Here is a 21,406-nt window from a genome sequence, read left to right as displayed (position 1 = left end):
ACCAGTTTTAAAATGTTAGCATTTCTGGGCACAGATCTCTTGGTGAACAGTTGCTTACTTTCACAGCTCAGAATATATCAATCCAGGCTTTCTAGACTTTTAGACTTGTTGGTAAGAGATCAGATGGTATTGTAATGTTTTCTACTTATAGGTGAGTTGGCACTTTCCCTCACAGGTTTTCATATCATGTCTTTGCTCTGTATTTCTGGTGTTTTGACTGTAATGTGTCATGAGAGCTCCTTCTCCAGTTATGTCTATTTGGGGTTCTAAATGCCTCTAGTATTTAGGTGTCTTTCTCTAGATTTGGAATTAACTTCCTGCTATGACATTGTTGAATGAATTCTCTCTGCCTTTATCTTTTGTGCCAGCTCCTTCTTCTACCCCCAGGATCTTTTATTTGGTCTCTTGATTACATTCCAGGTTCCTAGAAGGTGTAGTTGTAGTGGTACTTTCCACTCTATTTTTAAATTGATTCTTGGAATTATTCATTTGTAACATTAATATTGGGTTTCTTTTTTGTCTGAAGTCTGCCGGCTTCCTTCTCCAGATCCGTCTTGATGCCTCTGATCACTCTTACATTTGAAATCTTAGTGTGGCATTTTACCCATTTCAGTATCTTTGAATTCAGCCATTAAGTTGGGGTCTTTCGATGAGTCATGGTGCCTTGCTTCCGATGCCCCTCCTTGCCCCTCCCAGGGAGCCACAGTAAAATGGCTTCCTCTTTCCACAGCATTTCCCTTCTGTCTCTGTGTGTTTTAACATTGCAGTGACTCCTTTTGTGAATTTCCTAAGCTGTCCTCTCTTTCCCTCATGTCTGTTCCAAATAGACATGAACCCCAAATAGACATTATCCCCAAGTAGACATGAACCCCAGATAGACATGACTGGAGAGTGATTTTCTCATCCTGACCACCATCTTTACCAGTTCCCAAGGAGAAGCTTCTAGCTAACATCTGAAACATGCACCCCACACTTGCATCTCTTTTTGAAGATTTAGGTAATCCTTCATTTAAGTCTGCTTTAATCCCCCTAATATCTGGAGAGTTCATAGATTCCGGGAAATTCCCTGTATGGGAATGTTTATAGTTTATTTTCACTTATAGTTTATAGTTTATAGTTAAAATGTGGAGCTACAATTATCTCTGCAAACAGCCTTTTAATTATTCAGATGTCACAGCAGCCCAGCATGGATACAATTGACCTTTACATTTCTCTTGAGTCAGCAATGTTCTTCAGCCTCTAAGCGTCCTAAAAAACAAATCACAAGCTCTGTCTCCAAGAGAAAAAAGAAAAGAGCTCAAGCCATTTGCCTCACAGCACTGAAGCAGGACTGCTTTGTATGTGTCAGTTAGGAGCAGCTGCTTGAGTTACCGCTGGTTGCATGTCCCTGTAGACATTCAAAGCATGGAAGGACAGCTCGTTCTAAAACATTAACAACAGCACCCAACTCCTCTGGTCTAATTCTTTACAGATTCCAAAGGTTGAAAAGAACAGACATTGGAAAAAGGAAAAATCTTACCTGATTTAGCTGAGATCTCCCCCTAAGAGATTTCAGACAACCAGATCTTCTGACCTCTATCCCAGAATGCTTTCCAGTTCCCCCGGCAGATCCTCCTGCAAGTCCCCCAAGTGACAGAGACCCTTCAGGTCAAAACTGTCTTTTTCAGCTTAATACTTCAAAAACACAACACATAACTAAAGTCTAGGGTCTAATGCATATTGAATTTGAGATATATAATCTATTCTCTGCTTGATGTCTATAGATTTGAAGTTGTATTTTTAAGAACCCAAATTGCCAATAAAATATACTTTTTTTCTTTTGGGGTGTGTGTGTGTGTGTGTGTGTGTGTGTGTGTGTGTGTGTGTGTGTGTGTGTGTGTGTGTGTGGTGTACTAGTGATCAAATTCAGGATTTGGTGCATGCCAGCCAAGCACTGTATAGCTGAGCCTTATCCCTACCTGTTGTAAAGTCATTCTTGCATCCAGATTCTTAGAAGGAATTAAAGTAAGGCAGATTCCTCAGTAAGAACAGGAAGTGAGGTCCCAGACCCACCTTGCTTTTCTGGATTAGTCTGAGGATGATGTAGAGGAAACTTGGGAGTCAAGCAGACTTGTGCACACGTCTCAGCTCTGTACTGACAAGCTGCTGTCTGTAGGTGAGGCATCTCATCTCTGTGATCCTTGACCTGTAGAAATGGAGGCCATGTATCTAAGTCCATTTGAAGAACTAAATGAGAAGACTTTAACAAATGGTGTATCTCTGTCAGTTCAGGAGGCCATTTCTCCACGAGGGCTTATGAGCACCTCACAGGCCTGCATCTCCTGCAGAGGGTGATCTGGTGAGAACAAAAGCCAGCTGCAGTTTGTCTACCATCCATTCGACACCACCATGACTTCAGTTTTATATGCACTCTCACTGAAATCACAGCTGAGTCCTGTGTGCGGCTGCTGGCTCAACAGAACCAGCTCAGGGGAAGAAAACGGCAGGAATGTGTCATCTCACAGTCAGAAATCCCTGCATCTGTGGCCTCCAGAGCGTCTAGCTCTTTCTTGGCCTCTTACTGCTCTGTAGCCTGAGGCATTCCTTAATTTGGGGCAGCATCACTTATTTCTGCACCCCTTCCCACAAAGCCCTCTTCCTTCTGTAATCTCTACCCGTCTTCATGGAGCCTCTCCTCTCTGTGTCTAATTTCCTTTGACCTGTAAAGACACCAATTAGATTGGACCCAAAGAGACTCATCTGTACTTGGCTATACCTCCCGAGCCTTTCTACCCAGGAAGACCATTGCATTAGTTACTTTTTTCCTTGCTGTGAAAAAATATCTGATAAAAGCAACTTGAGGGTGGGAAGGTTCCTTTTGGCTCACACTTCAAAAGTACAGTCCATCATGGTGGGAAAATCACAGCCTGAGGCAGATGCTCACACTGCATTCATCGTGAAGAAGCAGGAAGATGAACGTGGATGCTCAGCTGCTTTCTCCTTTGCATTCAGTCAAGGATTCTAGCCTATAGAATGGAACCAGTTGCATTCAGGGTGAGTCTCAATGCAAAGGAAAACCTTTCTAGAGATACCCTTGCAAGTACAGCCTTCTCCTAGATGGTTTTGGTTTTGATGAGAGTATTGTGTCATTAGCCAGCATAGCCAGTTCTCTGTAACAGGATCTTCTCCACATCTGCAGTTCTCAGGCTAGGAGCAGCTTTTTTTCAGAGCCTTCCTCCCACGGCTCTGAGCCCTGCAGAGCAGATCCACAGTGAGGGCAGGACAAGGACCTCAGCCTCCCATCACTGACTGGGCTTCTTAAATGTCCAATATAACCACATGCTCTCATGTTCTGCTTTCATGGGGTTCTCATAAATTCTTATAGGAATGTCCAGGTGCAGTTACAGTGAGGAAGCCACCAATGCTGGCCCTTTCAGGAAGATTTAGGTGTAACTGAAGATAGTTACAGGTCACCCTCCTTTGTGTGACCCAAATCTGGTCTATGGGAAGCATATTCTCAACCATTCTCTTCACAGAAATGTACCCAGTGGCCTCTTTGACTTCAGCCTTTTCATAAGAATTCTAAGTAGAATACTGGAAAGCTATATACTGTGTGGATGTATGTGTATATGACTAGGTAGGTAGAGAGAGAGATTCTAAGTACTTCTTTTATGTATCTGGCATACAGTCAGACATCTCTTGTTCCATTGTTTTTCCTCCCATTCCTTCAGAACTTCAGTCAAAAATGAAAGTTCCTTTTTAGTATTCTGTCGTGGTTTCCTTCTTGATAGAAAAAAGATTGAGAGCAAGATGCAAGATGGGTAGCCTTGTATTTCTAAATAGAATGAACTTGGTTTGTCTCAGCAAATTAATTGACAAGAGACCAACTGAAGGGCTGTGTCCTGCTTTTCCTCCAACCAAGATGTTTGCCAAGCAATGGCCTTGATTGATCTTCCAGCCAAGGACAATTCAGTGAGGCGGGGCCGGGTAAAGTGAAAGAAAGCCGCACCGGAGGGAAGCTTCAACTGTGGGCATTTGATGTGGATCCTAGCCCTGTCCCGGGTTAGCTCCTAGTGACTTCGATAAGTCACTTATAAAGGTCAGATAAGTCAATGTACACAAAAGGCCTTTAAAAATATGCATGCTCAGGATTGACAGTGTTGCTGCTTTGTAACAGGAAAAGCAGTTTGTTGCCAATTGGTTTTCTCACCTAAAAAAATAAATCCCAGATTCACCCTCTCCTCTATTCCCATTACACTTCAGGTATGAACCTGTTTACCACAAGAACCTCCTAACATCCCTCCTGCCACTTCCCACAGTTCATGTCCCTAAGAAGTGGATGGGACTAGATTCTCCCAGGGTCTTTCCCTTCATGTCTCCATAGACAGATGTGGTAGATAATAAGCAGAAAATGCAGACATAATGGTTATTATGCCTCCCACTCCTGCCCTTAGCCTCATCTGCAACTCAAATAAAGCAGTTAAAGATTAGATAGACATTGCTATTTTCCTTTTGAAAAATAATAGTATCCAGGGGTTTTCTCCTAGGCCCATGATCTATCTAGTCTCAGGTTCTTGGCCACTTTATTGGTATCAGGTAGGGGCTCAATCTTATGGAATGGGCCTTAAATCCAATCAAAAAGTGATTGGTTACTTGTCTTACTTACTTCCTCATGCTGTGGTAAGACACTATGACTAAGGCAACTGATTTTAAAATGTGTTTAATTGGGAGGCTTGTGGTTCCAGAGGATTAGAATCCATGAGCATCAGTGCAGGGAGCAAGGCAGCAGGCAGACATCGTGCTGGAGCAGTAGCTGAGTACTTACATCTTAATCCACAAGCACGGCCTAAAGAGCTATAACTGGGAATGGCATGGGCTATTTGAAACCTCAGAGCCCATCCCCAATGGCACGCCTCCAATATTTTTTTGCCACCAGGCAAAACCTCTAGTGCCAAGAATGGACTTCATCTTGTTGAGTCCTTAGCTAAAGGGGTTCCATGGAATCTCCCAAACATCACAGGCTACTAATCCTTCCCAAACAGTTCCACCAGTGGGAACCACACACTCAACTCTATGAGCCTGTGGGGGACATTCTCATTCAAACCACCACATTGGTCCCATAACATTCATGGCACCATTGAACCAGTATATTTTGCAGACAGGTTGCTATTGTGGTCCCAGAGTTTGTAGCTGGGTGGTATTGATAATTACCTTTCTCTTCTGGTAGCATGCAGAGTATCTTCCAGCACCACGAATACTGGTCAGTAGGGGAGAGCTTCTGGTTAGGTACCAGCTCTACTTCTCCATGGTCAGTGATATAAGGAAGTATTGTCTTCAGCTATAGGGCTTTACCATCAGGTTCCAGCGAGCAACCAATAGCCTTGGCAGTAGTCTGTGATATTTGGGGGATTCCTTTTAGCCAATGACTCAACAGATGTAGTCCATTCTTGGCACTAGAGGTTTTTCTTGGTAACATAAAATATCTAGTTGGGGGATTAGATATTAGATTAGATAAAAAAAGTTGGTAGAGAGGTGTGTAAATATATAAAATTAAATATGAAAATTTAGCTATTAAATGAAGATGTGTTTTTTTAGCTACCTCATCACTCTAGTAACTCCAGAGAGCCCCACAGATGTCGTATTTACTGTTACAGTATAGACTTATTTTTTTAATTACTCTCCTCCTTCTCTTTCTCCCCTCAAGTCCCTCACAGGTCCTCTCCCTCCAGCTCCTTCCATGCCCCTCCTCTTCAGACTGAAACTTCATCTTCTCTGATAATTATTGGTATACAGGTTTATTTTCCTGCAATCCAAGGTAGTCTGGCTTGTAACCTATTCTATATACATGGAGCTGAATGAGATGGTTTTGTCTCTGTTATTAACACAGTGCCTGTCCACATCATTACACACTGGTAAAACACCTTCATCACTTTATGAGTCTCTTCATCTTCACCTTTCTCTAGAGAGTTCTCCTCGCCCTGCCCATCCCCTGTTGCTGGTGTTACTGGGAGTTCAATCTGGGAAACACACCCTTTGCTCCTGACCCATTCTCATAGGCTCAACACATCCTCTCTAATAATTCCAGTCAATAGTCTGTGAAGCCCATATCACCAACTCTGATTATATTCTTTAAAAAAATAAACTCAGAACTCTTTATTAGAAGTGGTTTTATTCTTTGGAGATTTCATCCACCCATACAATGAAATGTGACCATATAAACCTGTCTTCCTCTTTTTTTTTAATCATATATAAACCGAGAAGCCCAGTCAGTGCTGCCATGTGCGCATGGGTGTGGGGTTATCCACGAGAACATGGGAAACTATCAGCAGGGATCCCCCCAAAGAAGAGTGTTGTCAGCACTGCCAGTAGCTCGTCAGTAAGGGGTGGGACCTGTAGATCATCTCTCCCATCTATGCTAGAGTTTTGACTGGTTGATCTTGCTTAGTCCTTGTGCAGGTAACCGCAGATGGTGTGAGTTCATGAATCCAATAGCCATGTTTACCCTCAAAACAAACAAAAAACAAACAAAAAAACCCCAGAGTCCACTGTGCATTCAGCACCACACCTAAGCCTCCCAAAGCAGCTCCAGCCATGTACATCCAGACTCAAACTCCACACCGCAGCCCTGTTGGTCTTTCCTGTTCTCTGTGCCAGGACTAAGACCGTACAAGGAGCCTCTTTCTCCTCCTCTGGTCCCCTCTTCCTGCCCCCACTCTCTTATTCTCTCATCCTCAACCTTTCTGTTCTCTCCCTTCTTTCTGTTGGCCCTCTCCTCCTCCTTCCCACACTAACATCTAGTCAAACATTGAGTCTTGTTGATCCTGTGAGGTGTCTCTCAGACCCACCTTTTCTCTCCATCTCCATCATTTACACCCTACTCTGGTTTCCACTGTCCCGTTAGACAACAGGAAGAGTTCAGACAGTCTCACTCCAGGGAAGGGAATGCAGGTTCTGATTTATTCCACTCTTCTAACTCCATTTGTAGCAATCTTCCTAAAACACGGATCTAAATAACAATTTTTTCCTTAGAACAGTCCAAACTCATTCACCTAACTTTAAAAAGTCCTTTGTAATCTTCACCTTTCTTACCTCTTCATCCTCATCCCTGACTCTCCCAGGGTGATGTCTATACTGGCACCATAATAAACTGGCATGGTTGCCTTCCCAGCTTTCATACACAATGTGCCTTCTTCTAGAAGTGTTCACCTCACCACGAGACCCATCTAACCTCTGCCCAGCCCTGGAGTCCCAGCTGACTTCACTGCTTCCAGAGTGACTACTGAACCCCCAGGTCCAGCTCAGATCCTCTGCTCTCTTCTCTTCTTGCTGCCCTCACAGCACCATATTTCCTTCTCTGCACCTTCCCTGCATTGGCTCCTCCTCTGCTTCCAGACAGCACCCTCTCTGTATTTTCTTCCTCTGTGTCCCCAAACTGCACCCTTCCTATACCCTTGTCTCTGTCCCCAAACCCCACCCTCTCAAGACAGGCTCAGCATCCCCCTTCTTCCTCAGCACCTGTGATAAAGAACACTGTCTGCCACAGGGGAAGACTGCCAGTAAAGTTTGCTGAATATGCAAATTAAATGTGAACAGATACATAATAAATTACTTGGAAGAAATGCTGCCTGTCACATTTTTAAAAGTGCCTAAGTCAAAGAAAATCTGTACCCAAAAAATCAATTTACTAAGACATTAGGAAGGTATTAGATTACAGTCTTGTATCTCTTTTTGAACATGTGTGTCTAGTCTTTCAAACTGTGTCCCTAATTATATAATGGCTCCTGCTTCAGCTGATCCTGCCCCTGCCTACAGCTTTGCAGCTGAAATGGGGTGATGTGGGTCCACCTGTGCACCCGTGTCTGACAGGTTCTGTAGAATCGACGCTTACAGGATAAATTCCTTCGAGGCCAATGGAGCCTTCCACCTGGCATTTTATTGGTCCAATCGTCTGCTGTGTGACTGGGAATGAAGCAGCCAAGAAGCTAGATTCAATGTCTAGTATCCTTGGCAGAGAAAATGTTTCTCTAATTCTGTCCAAATTAATCCTCACAGACCAATAAATCAATACACTGGGAGAATGTGTGATGATTTGGACCATCTGGACAAATCTCTGAAGCCTCTGTGGCCATAAAGGGGGAGCTAAGACACCTGGCTCCATATTCTCCAGGCACAGCCAGATGCCAGCTCAAGGTTACGTGGGCATGTCCGTATTACCACTACCAAACCTGGGGCTGAGTGCTCTGCACAGCTCACGACACTGGTTTGCAGGAAAACAGCTTGAGTTATCTTCCTCCCCAGGCTTCAGAAATCACAGACTGGATCCAGGCTCGGTTTTCACCTCGGGGCTACCGAAGAGTTGAGGGGCAAAGAAAAAGAAAAGGACTGGGAGACAGCTCAGTCAGGACACCTGTAGGAAGAAAGCCACACAGCAAGAGGACCACAGGACGCTGGGCACACTGATACATGCTTGCAATCCCAGGGCAGTAGAGGTGGAGACAGACAGATTTCTGAGGTTCACTGGCCAGATGATCTAGCCTAATAGGTGAGCCCCACATCCAGTGAGAGACCCTGTCCCACAAAACAAGACAATTCCAAGGTTGCCCCCTTGCCTGCGTGTGTACATGCACACATGAGCGCACACAGAGAAAGGATACAAAGGAAGGCTGTAGGATGACAGTGCATCCAACCACACAGCCGGTACAGTTTGTTTGTTTGTTTGTGGACCTTTCATGACAAAATTTCCTGAGCCATAGTTTTCCATTTGGGGATTATTCTATTTGAGTTTTGGTTTATTTTTATTCTTTTCTTTTTTATCTTTGAAAGTTTCATTATTCAGTGTATACAGGTCATCTGTATCCACCACTAATGGTTCCCTCCATCTCCCCCTAGTGGCCCACCCCATCTCTATCCTAATTTCATGTGTTTTTTTTATTAATAACCCAAGTCCAACTGGTGCTGCCCATGTGTACATGGTATATAGTCATCCACTGCAGCATGAGCAACCTACCTGCAGCCACATAGTCAGAGAACAGCCCTGTCCTTCAGCAGCCATCAATTGCAAGTAGCTCCTCCTTTAGGGGCGGGGCCTTCAGGACCCTTACCCAGTCCATGCTGTAATTTTGACTGTCTCAGTCTTATGAAGTTCTTGTGCAGGTAACCACACCCTCTGCCAGTTGCTGCCTGCAACATCTATACCATATCTAGAAGGTGTCACTTCATGGTCTCCTCCCTGTCCAGTGGCTCTTAAATAATTCTTCTCCAAAGTTTCCAAAACCTTGGGTGGCAGAGGTTGGTATAGATGACCCAACCCCAGCGAAGCACTCACACTGTGATGAGTTATGAATCTCTGCGTTAGCTGCCTCCTTCTGAAAAAAAAAAAAAAGAGGTTTCTCCAATCAAAGTTAAGAGTAGCACAAGTGTACAGGTTTGAATATTTATAAACGTGAGTATTTAGAGGATAATTTGACAGTATAATCGATTAGCAAACCAGCAAGTTTCCCAGTCATGGGCTTTTGACCAGGTGTGCAATACCAGGAATCAAATCCCTCCCATGGAGCAGGCTTCATGTCCAATCAGAAAGCAAGTGGTGATTCCCATAGCCAATCAGAAAGCAAGTGGTGATTCCCATAGCCATCATGCCACTGTTGCACCAATGGGCACATCTTGCCAGTGGGTTAGTTTTGTAGCATGCATGGTCCAGCACTGGGTAAGACCACGGATGTCTTTCCTCCTCCATCAGCATGAATAGCACCTCCTGGCACTGTGTCAGCTAGCCAGCAGCGAGAGAATTTCCTGGTCAGTTAAAGATTGATTTATATCTTTCCTGCCTCCAAGTGGTGTCTTCAGCAATAGAGTCCTACCATCTTGTTATGGTCAGCAGCCAAAAGCAACAGCAATAGTCTGTGCTTTTTTGGGGTGCTTCTGGGGCCTCCTTGACCAATAACTCATAGGAAAGTATCCTATGCCTAACACTGAGATTTTCATGTCTTCTTGGAATATCATTGTCTACCTACACAGAGTGGATATGTATGTGTGTGTGTGTGTGTGTGTGTGTGTGTGTGTGTGTGTGTGTGTGTGTGTATTCGTGAACTAGTGGATTTCCATACCCTTCATATATCCTTAGCTTTGGCTAGCTTACTCCCTGCCTTTCCTTCTCCCCAACCCCCCATCCCCACTTAAACCTTTAACTCAAGTGTACCCCATCTCCTTTCATGTCCCCTGTGCTCTACTGTCCCCTCTAATTGAAAGTGTTCCTTGGGTTGGAAGATCATAGGTTTTCATGTAGCCTTTTTGTGCACCCTTCTGCAACACCTCGTTTCCTATCCCCACCTCCTCCATGCTTCCCACCCCCAGTATTCTCCCCCTCTACTCTCATTTTACCTCCATTTTGCTCTCCCCTCCTTCGGTGGCCTGTTCCTGGCTTCCACATGTAGTCCAGTTTAAATCTGCAAAGCAAAGGAGTTAAAACTAGAATCCATTTATGAGAAAGAGCATTACATTCTTTTCTTTCTGAACTTGTGTGGCCTCAGTCCATATGATTTTTTTCCAGTTCCATCCATTTGCCTGCAAATTTAACTATTTCATTTTTCTTTACAGCTGAGTGATATTCCATTGTGTGTGTGTACCACATTTTCCCTATCCACCCACACGTTGGTTGATTCCATCTCCTAGCTTTGTGAGTTGGGCTGCAGTGACATGGATGTGCAAGGATCTCTGTGGTAGTGCATGAAGTCCTCCGATGCCCAGGATGGATGTAGCTGGGTCATATGGTAGTTGTGTTCTCAAGTTTTTGAAGACCCCCCTGCTGATTTTCTTTATAGATTTTCTCTGTATATATGTATTAATTTGCACCCACCAATGGTGAGTAAGGACTTAACCTCCCCATATGCTCTCTAACATGTGCTGTCAGATTTCCTGCTGACAGCCATTCTGACTGGAGGGCGATGGATTGTCAAAGTGATTTTAATCTGAATTTCTCTGACAGCTAAGGATGTTGACCAGTTTTTAAACTGTTTCCAGGCCATTTACCTTTTTCTTCTTTTGGGAACCTTTTGCTCAGTTCCATACTTCATTTTAATTGGGTTGTTTGTCTTCTTTATGTTTATTTTTCAAAGTCTTTTGCTTATTCTAGACACAAATCCCTGTCTGATAGATACATAGTGTGGGTTCTGTCTCCTGCTGAGGGTTGCCTCTTCACCCAGCTGACAGCTTTCTTTGCTGGACGGAAGTTTTTAACTTTATGAGACCCCATGTTTTCAGTTGTTGGTCTGACTTCTTGCACCATGGGAATCCTGTTCAGAAAGTGGGTACCTTGGAGGTGGAGGGATGGCTCAGCAGTTAAGAACTCTTGCTGCTCTTGCAGAGGACCCAAGCTCTGTTCACCCACATGATGACTCATAACCATCCGTAATTGCAGTTTCAGGGATCCAGCTCCCTGTTCTGACTTCTGTGGGCACTGCACACATGGTGCACAGATATACATGCAGACAAAACACCCATGCACTTTTAAAAAAATCTTAGAAAAGAAAGTATGTTCTGTGCTTACACGTTGAAACACATTCTCTGCTCTATCCTCTGGCAGTTCCAGAGCATCAAGTCTTATGTGAGTTGTTGATGCGTTGGAGTTGATTTTGTTCAGGGTGAGAGGTAAATCCAGCTTCATTTTCCTGCAAGTAAAAATCTAGGTCTCTCGACACCATTTGTTAAATATATTGTCTTTTCTCTAATATGTGATATTTTTGTCAAAACTCATGTAGCTACAGTTGCTTAGACTTACATCTGAACCTTCCATTCTATTCCACTGACCTATGAGTTTACTTTTATGCCAGTGTCATGCAGTTTTTAATACTATGACTTGGTTAGTTCTTAAAAATCCAAAAAGGATAGGCAACAATATCCTAGGAAAGGTGGCGCCTGAGATAGTGTTGAATATAGAAAGCCTGCATCCGTTGTAATCCTTCTAAACAAGTGGTCCCTCTAGTGGCCAATCTCTCATGAACAGAAGAGGAGTGAGGGGAGGCTGGCTTCTCCCTGGATGCTGGAAGGTAGCTGTACTCAGAGTTCTAACGCCTCCTCTGAGCACAGCTTCACGCTCCAGCCAAGTCCATCATTTCGCTTGGTGCTCACAAATGCCCCACTGATGACTGTTTCTCCCACTTGATGGTACTAAGGACACAGAGGTCATTTACTTGTTCAGGGTCTGCTACACTACTTACTGTGAAGTTTCACACCTGAGACAGTTAACCTGCTCTAACTTCAGAACTGCTCCTCTCAGCCACCACTCCTGAAATAAAGCAATGTCTCTGTGTATTAGCTTTGCAGCCCCTGGCCAACCACAGAAGTTACAATTTGTTGGTCACCAGAATAGTTCCTTTATCAGAGTGCTTCTCCTGTTGGAGTTATTTTAAATGTTATATTAAAAACAACAATAAAGAAAATCAAAAATGCTGAGAGAAGAAAGGCCAGAAATTGCTGAGAAATGCCAGTAAACTAGACAGTAACTTTTTATGGTCTTTGTCCATTCTGCATACATAATTATATATATTCATAAAGGCTATTTTAAATAACTAGTTACCATTGAAAAGCTAAGTGTTACCATATGATTTGTCTTCTCAAAAACGTTCAAAGATTTATTTTCATTTCCACCTCCACATTATGTGTCCCAATTAAAGCATTTTCCAAGCTGTGTTCCAAAAACTGTGAACACACACACACACACGCACACGCACACGCACGCGCACGCGCACGCGCACGAGCGCGCACGCACACGCACACGCACACACACACGCACACACACACACACCACATACATGCATACATAGATGTAAGCATGAGCACACACATGCGTAGCACACATCTGTCTTCTTACAAACCATCACCATAGGATGTCTTTGAAGAAGGAATTCAGAGGCATGAAACTGCTCCAGGGACTAGGAAAATGGCTCAGTCAGTAAAATGCCTCCCAGGCAAGCAAGAGAACAATGGGAAGGCTGCATGCCACAGCACGTGCCGTGCCGGTATTCCCAGTCCTGGGGAGGCAGGGCAGGAGGATGCGTGGGGCTCCCTGACCAATGAGCCTAGTAAGCAAGTAAGAAAAACTATCCCAAAAAATAGGGGCGAAAGCAATTGAGACAGACATTGGACATCAATCAGCCTCTGCCCTCCACATGTATACACATGTATACACAAGTCCTGCACACATATACCACATCAAATAAAGAGAGGAGACTGACACACTGTGAGGTCATTGAAGAAGACATTATTGTGGAACAGACTTGAAACATTCAGGTTTCTTTAAAAATTACCACCAAATTAAAAGGTTTACTATCAATAAAAAAAAATGGGAAATTCTGAAAACTACAAGCAAAGGTTATGGGATAAATTCCTCCTGATCTCATCCCATGAAACCACTGCTGCTGGCATGCTGATCTGCAGGCGTCTTCGCTGCAGCCTGCACCCCGCAGCCTGCACCCCGCAGCCCTGGGAATGTTAGACAACAGCATTCGGTGTTTATGATGCTGTTCATAAACATGGTTTTAATTGCTACTTAACAGCCCATTCTGCCGTAATTTTCTTAACCTTGCTCTTAGTTTTTGAATAATTAGGTGGAAAACAAAGATTTAAATGGAAAGAAGTATCTAGAAGAGGAAGAGGCATTTACAGGAAATTAAAACACCAAGCAAAGTATAGCATAGATATTTGAACTCTGAGGCTCTAAAAAGAAATTTATTGCACTCTGTTTTTCTCAATGATATAAAAACACAATGAGAATACTTACTTTTTAATATAATATTTAGGTTATTTTGAGAATTTCATGTATGCATACAATGTTCTTGGATCCTATCCACCTCCCCTTCCTCCCTGTAGCCCATCAGCACCTCCCAACTTTGTGTACTCTTGTTTTTCCCTGCCCACTAGTTCTAGTTCATGCTGCTCATATACTGATACATCGGAGCATGGTCTACTAGGGGCCACAACCTTAAAGAATACTGACTCTCGAACCCCCATCACCGTTCCTCAGTTAGGAGCGAGGCTGGTGAGCCTCTGCCTCCGTCATGCTGGAATGCTGAGTGGCTTGATCCTGTGAGCTAACCACAGTTGCCATGAGTTCATGAGTGAAGCAGCCCTGTCATGTCCGGAAGACATTGTTTCACTCCAATCTGCTCCAACTTCCGTCTCTTAAAATCTTTCTTCCTCCTCCTCTTCTGAGATAGTGCCTACCCTTGGGGGCAGGTCTGTGATGTAGATTTCCCATTTGTGGCTGACATCCACAAACATTCACTGACATCATTCTCATTTAGTAATCAGAACAATTCACCCAAATTTCTCTTATATCTTCATATCGAGAGTAAGGAAGATGACATCTGAAGAGCTGAAGCACTTTGCAGTCAGTCACACATGGAGTAAGGAGTTGACCCCAGGTCTGTGATGGGAATGCTGTTTTCCTAATCACTATATATGCATATCCCAAGTTAGCTTTTGAATGTGTTCTGTTGGTATCATTAGAAGCTGTCATTAAAATGGAAACAAATTCCAAACAATAATTCACTTCTAGTGTGTCTTAATAGCTTTTCAATTATTGTGATAAGACACTATGACCAAGACAACTCATAGAAGAGTTTATTTGCAGTTTACAGTTTCAGAGGGTTAGAGTTCATGACCATCATGGCAGGGAGCATGGCAGCAGGCAGGCATGGTGCTGGAGCAGTAGCTGAGAGCTCACATCTTGATCCACAAACATGAGGCAGAGAGAGCTAACTGGGAATGAGATGGGCTTTTTGAAACCTCAAAGCCCACCCCACCCCCAGTGACACATCTCCTCCAACAAAACCATACCTCCTAATTCTTCACCAACTGGGAACCATTAATATGAGCCAATGGGAGCCATTCTCCTTCAAACCACTACTTGGTATAAGCAATTAACATGTTACACGCCAATTCTGAGAAATAGTCTACTAAAACCCCAGAACAGCTAAGGAAATCATCAGTAAATAAAATCCCTTGGTCATGTCTAAAATGGTTACAATTCAAATATGTTGGAGGTTTTCTCAACTTCATTAAAAATGAGGTAGGGAGCTGGCACTAATTGCAGCTGCTGCAGTAAAGTCTGGGTTCTGAGACTGAGTGGAAATTGATGGCGCTAAAAGTATTCTGTAATTAAGTGAAAACTGTGCTGTGCAGCTTAATTAGTCTGCTGTGACTTAGTTTAAGTGGAAATGGTAAATCCTGCTGAATCTCATTAAATGGGAGCCCAGCAGCCCCACCTCACCTGAAGTTCTTTTCCTACAGAGGTAGAATTAACACACATACTCCTCTGGTGTGGAATGCAGGAGAGGTGACCCAGGCATACGTGATAGGAAAGCTCTGTCTTCCATTCAGATTATACAGTGCTTCCCATCAGAAAGACTCTCCAGAGGGATGTGTGTCTGGCTTCCTCAGGATGTGAAGACACTGGTCTCTGAGACGCTGGAGTGGGGGATGAGAGCCAGCAAAGCACCGTCAAGTTCCCTTGGTGGGCCCTTCCTTTCCACTGCAGGCTGATCAAACCTGCATCCTTAAGAAGATGTTCAAGAGCCGGGCGGTGGTGGCGCACACCTTTAATCCCAGCACTTAGGAGGCAGAGGCAGGTGGATCTCTGTGAGTTCGAGGCCAGCCTGGGCTACAGAGTGAGTTCCAGGAAAAGGCGCAAAGTTACACAGAGAAACCCTGTCTCGAAACCCCGCCCCCCACAAAAAAAAACTGTTCAAGAAAATATCCCTCTCATATTTTCTCCAGACTTCTCAGTATTTGATAGCAATAAGGCATAAAGGGACTTAAAAGAAGGGAAAGCAATGTATTTGGGGGGTTTGTTGTTTTACTGTACTGAATAGTTATAAAAGCAAAACTTACCACAGAAAATTCAGGAAATACAAAGTTCGAAGCCAGAACCCTTCCACTCCATTGGCCTCTCCGTCCCTTGGTGACATGCTAGTGTGCTTCCTCATGTTACCAAGGCTGCTGTTGTCTGAGATTCTTGTGGGTGTCTACTAGAAGACACATTAAAAAGAAAATTTTCTTTTCATCCCCCACCTTAGCCTGTATACCTGATGGTCATCCCCTCTGCTTCCAATATCTCAGACGAACTGTCAGCCCAGCTGCTGCTTCCGTGAAGGAAGGCCTCTGCCAGGCAGAACCCATTTCTGTGGTGGGAATGAATGTTCCCGAATTGACAGAGAAGACATGAAGACCTCCTGCTTGTTCAGTAGCTTGAAATAATCACATTTGCTGACCCTTATTCTCTAAATGTTTGGGTCCAAAATAAACAGGGCTGCGATGTCCATTCAGGCAACTTTGAGGAAGAGTTCTTGTGCCAAATTGGTACTGTCCAGGCTGGCCAGCAGGGTGAAAAGGAGGTTGCCCTCAAACAGGGTGACAGTGTTCAGCAGGTCACCAGACTCAAGGTTCTGGAGCTGTTTGAGATGTACAGGTGAAGAGCCTGAGTCTCAGCTCCAGACCGAGGGGCCCAGGGAACACCTCCAACTGCCTCTTCTGTCTTGTCTAAAAAGAAAAATGATTCCCAAGCACCTGGAAAGTGACATAGCTGGGACACGAAGTCTGGATGGCTAACAGTGCCGGGGACAAGGATCTTCCCACAGCTGACAGCTACGAGTCCCCAAGTAATCCCCAGAAGTTCAGCTTTATTTCCCTGCCAGTGGAAATCAGGGTTCCAGCCAGTGCACCCCTCCTCCCTTACTCGTGATTCTGAGGTGAAATCAGTGTGCCAGGAAATTGCCAGAAGGTGTACCCCAGCATCTGACAAGCCCAAACCCACAATCCCTCCATCTTTCTCTACCCCTGAGAAGTACCACCCTCGCTTAATGGCTTTTAAGTCCTTTGAGAGATTCACTCCTTTCTCCTTGCTCTGGCCACCTAAAGTACTCTCTTCAGGCTTAGTAACATTGAAGCCAGCCCGGGGCGGCTCTGGCAGAGAGTTCTGCCTGAGGAGCTCACACTGCCTTTCATGAAGTAAGAGGGTAAACGACCAGGATTCCCTGACAGGACATGAATGGGGAAGTTAAAAAGGAAACGATACGTATTGACATACAGTCACCCTGCCCCAGAAACGACGAAGACGCGTAGCCAAGCATGACCACCCTCACCCTTCACCCCCACCCCCGCTGCTTTAGCACAAGGAAGCAAAGCTTGACACAAGCAGATGGTTCTAGGCTTGGAAGCCAAGCGGGATTGAAACCCTGTGGCTCCCTCACTGGGACAATACCTCGGGCTCACTTTCCTCCTGGCATGGTACTTAGCATAGGATGAAGTCAATTCTCCTGTTTGTGCCCAGGACCACTCAAGTCCCTGCCCAGCCAGTCCAAGGGTGCGGCTCCAATTCTTTATATTCTAGGAGCAGCTCAGGTCTGGGTCTCCCTTCTTAAAATATGTCTGCTACTCTAGTGGGTATTTGTTCGGTCATCTGTGGATTTCCTTTTCCTGCATTATGCTACCACATTTAAAACTGTCTTGAAGTGCAGAGGCACCCAACTAAGAATAGCTCAATTTAATATATTGTAACTTCACGGTGGTAGATAAGTGGCATCCACTCAGTAGAACTGGAACTTTGAGTTTGGGCCTTTATCTGGACTGTCCATATGCAGTAGGATTCCCTCACCACACTGAGCAGCACTCCCAAGTCAAGCACACAACCGCAAGAGTTATCACCCAGTACTCTGCAGTGGACTGCCATTAAGGCACACTGTTCAGTAGGTTATCTTCATTAATGTCTGCTTATAGTATCTTCAACTTGCTGTGAATTCATTTGTTGATAACTCCATCATAAGCTCAGGTATGTATGTATGTATGTATGTGTGTGTGTGTGTATGTGTGTATGTATGTATGTAGTGTAAGTTTAGCTGATTCACTGGTATAAATTATGTTAGTGGTTATTTCTCTGCTGAAGAAAACCATAGCCGGGGCTGGGGATGTGGTTCAGTTGGTAGAGAGCTTGTCTAGAATGTACAAAGCCCTGGGTTTGATCCCCAGCACTGCATAAACCCAGTGATCTCAGCACTCGGGAGTTGGAGGCAGAAGGATCAAAACTTCAAAGTCATCTTCGATTACATAGCAAGTGTGAGGCCAGTACATGAGACATGTTTCACAAAAAAAAAAAAAAAAAAAAAAAAAAAAAAAAAAAAAAAAAAAAGGTCAGGGCTGATCCTCTTTGGCAGCTGGGTGCCCTGCAGAAGATTGACTGCTGCTGGGCGTCACCTACCTAAATACTCCTGCTCTTCCTCTTCCTCCCCCCCCCCCATGTGATCTCTGAGGCAAATGTATCTCTAGGAACAAACCAGTGTGATTTTCAATCCATCTCTCTTCTTTCTCTTAGTCAGATACGGAGTTCTGGGACAAGATGCAGGCGGAGTGGGAAGAAATGGCCCGGAGGAACTGGATATCTGAGAACCAAGAAGCCCAGAACCAAGTCACCATGGTCTCTGCCAGTGAGAAGGTAACTCAGTCTGCCCTCACATGCTGGTGAGTGTCTGCACACTTATCAGATTGCACGTTATGAACCAGTCAGTAACAACCTAAGAATTAAAGGCAGTTTGATGTCAGTCTGACCTAGAAGAAACTGCAATCGATGAAAAACAGGTAACTAGCGCATGAGGGTAGCTGGCCTGGAAATGCAGTGCCCGTGTTTATTACTGTTCCTACAGTTTGTTATCTACTCAGAACCCCAAAACCCACAATGCCTCACCACCAGTCACCTGTCCTGGTCATGTAGAAGCCAGGAGGTGATTCGGACACTTCAGGCTGCATCTCGTGGTGCTATCACTATCAGCAAAGACTGTCAGTGCAAAGAATGCTCTTCACACAACCAGGTCAACCCCAAAAGGTTATGCAATGATACGTCATTGCTGAGAGCCCTGGGAAATAGGAAAGTGCAGTGAACCACTAGTCAGGTTGCCCACTGAGTCCCAGCTGCTTTAAGATCTCCACCTTTAAAAACACTTATTGAGAAGAAGACACTAGAATTACTACAAGTATCCTGAAAGACAGAGAAATGGATGTTTCTTAAACAGAAAAACATCACACACACACACATACAAATGAACACACAGACACACATGTGTACATACATGTGTACATGTACATATACACACACATTTATCGATAAAAGTTTACCTCATGGTGTAGGGGTATGGAATAAGTCTCAGTAATTCAGTCCTGGATAATGTTCATAACAGTTTACTCAATACAGCAAATACTTATGCCCCACGTACTGTGCACTGGGTAGAGGGGACATGATGGCCGGTCTGATTTCAGGGGATTTACATTGTCCCTCAAATGTCTCTCTTCCCAGTGGTTCCGTCCCTCAAAAGGTCGGGAAATCTCAAAACAAATTTTTTAAAGTAACTACCTTTCCCACAAGTAAATATCCAGTCTAGGTAAAAAAGGGAGGACATTATGGGTCCCCAGACCCCAGGAAGGGAGGATGCTGAGGGTCCCCAGACCCCAGGAAGGGAGGACGCTGAGGGTCCCCACACCCCAGGAAGGGAGGACACTGTGGGTCCCCACACCCCAGGAAGGGAGGAAACTGAGGGTTCCCAGACCCTAGGAAAGGAAGACACTAAGGGTCCCCAGACCCCAGGCTATAATCCACACACCTGGGGCCTGACTGGGACTATCACCCTGTGCTCCAGCAGATGCCCTGGCTGTTGACACCTGTGGAAAATGAAGGCCCCCACTGACCCGTCTTTAGACCATAGTAACATCATCTCCAGGTGTGCTTGTATCAGTCAAAGGATTTTCTGATGGTTTGTTCAGAATATTATATTCTATAATATTACAGGAGACAGTTTAACCCCGGAGCAGACCAACTACATACATACGTTCTAAAAACCAGACCATGGCCTTGGTCTAAAGTGTCTCTTCTTGAAGTATAGCATAAGATTTAAAAAAAAAAAAAAGTGCAAAGCAATCCTGAAGCATGAAGTTTGCACTGTAGTTTTATTTTAAAAAATAAATAAGTTTGAGACAGTGAGTTTTTTTTTGTTTATTACTATGTAGCTGTAGCCCAGACTAACCTCAAACTCAGGGTGATCCTCCTGCCTCAACCTCCGTTGTTCAGAATTCCAGGCATAAGCCATCATATCACTCTAATTGTTTTAAAATAACCAAAATGTCCATCAATACGGGCTGAGTAAATAAATTTAGCATATCCACATAAATCATTTTAGTAACATAGGATAGCCACAATCCAAAACTATGTAGGGTGTAAGTTTCACACCTGTGTGTGAGCCTTCTCTCTAAGTTGACTATTCATAGAAAATACTGGACTCATCTCGTTTTGTGTTAAACATTTGCAAGTGAAAAATAGCTATGTTCTTAAAAGATGAATTTTCAGTAGGGGCACCTGTATCCCCCAATGAGGCAATAAGTTGTTCAGAGCTTTACCAGATGTTAGAATGAAGGAAGACAATGTTATGTTGTGACCTCTTCTGTGTCACAGGGATATTACTTTCACACTGAAAATCCCTTCAAGGACTGGCCTGGAGCATTTGAAGAAGGCTTAAAAAGGCTGAAGGAAGGGGATCTGCCTGTCACCATCCTGTTCATGGAAGCAGCAATTCTCCAGGACCCTGGAGATGCTGAGGTGGGATTCCCCTTCCCTCTGTCAGACTGGAAAAGTGTCTAAGTGTGCTAAGGGGTCAGAATGAGACAGGATGCTGCAGGATTCATCTTTACCAAGGTTTACAAAGAAGTTCCCCTGGCTTAGGCTGATCTTGTTAGAAAGCTATGCATTACCTGCTTTCTAACTGAGTTTCTAATCTTTGAGATCCAGAGCCTCCAAAGATAAAAACTGAGGATAGGAAACACAAACAAAAATAGCCCACCTGAGCTAGGCATGGTGGTGCACACCTCTCAACACTGTGGGGCGGAGCAGAGGCAGGCAGAGCTCTGTGAGTTCAAGGCCAGCCTGGCATACATCAAGAGGTCTAGGCCAGCCAGGGCTTCATAATGAGACCATGCATCCATTAGAAAATAAATAAATAAAAATAAAAGAGGAACATGAGGTGTGCCCATGGCTTCTGGGGGGGAATATGGCTTTTGTCTGGGTCTCAAGTCGCACTATATTACCCCTGATTTACTCACCCAACATTTATAGAACATATACTGTGTCCTCAAAACTTCAGCGTCCTGGCATAAAATGTTGAAGAGTTGGGGAAATGGGCAGGTAGTTAAGAAGACACTTTTGTGGTGCATCTGCAGAGATGAGTAAATAAGCAAGGAATGGCAGTTCAGATCCTTGTAACTAAGCCTGCCCCCTACAGGGCATCACAGCTAAGCTAACTAAAATGACAAGCAGTCCCCTTCATTTTGCAATGTTAACAGTCTGTTTTGTGTTTGTTTGTTTGTCTTGATGGTTTGATTTGGGTTTCTGTTTGAT

The 21,406-nt window shown here is 44.2% G+C and overlaps 1 protein-coding gene across 16 annotated transcripts in view; it reads left to right on the top strand.

The window, feature by feature from the left end:
- Positions 1-21,406, top strand: part of Pex5l (peroxisomal biogenesis factor 5 like) — a 210,992-nt gene that overhangs the window by 177,467 nt on the left and 12,119 nt on the right. For all 16 annotated transcript variants that reach the window (XM_052730681.1, XM_052730676.1, XM_052730685.1 and 13 more), the window contains 2 exons: positions 18,344-18,463; positions 20,468-20,611. In XM_052730681.1, the coding sequence (XP_052586641.1) occupies positions 18,344-18,463; positions 20,468-20,611 (264 nt within the window). The remainder of the gene's footprint in view (positions 1-18,343; positions 18,464-20,467; positions 20,612-21,406) is intronic.

The sequence above is a fragment of the Peromyscus californicus genome, unplaced genomic scaffold (assembly GCF_007827085.1).
Source record: "Peromyscus californicus insignis strain IS unplaced genomic scaffold, ASM782708v3 Scaffold_9__1_contigs__length_137607984, whole genome shotgun sequence".
In the NCBI taxonomy this organism is placed as follows: Eukaryota; Metazoa; Chordata; class Mammalia; order Rodentia; family Cricetidae; genus Peromyscus; species Peromyscus californicus.
Note: the sequence above shows the minus strand (reverse complement) of the source record. Positions and strands in the feature narration are given on the sequence as shown.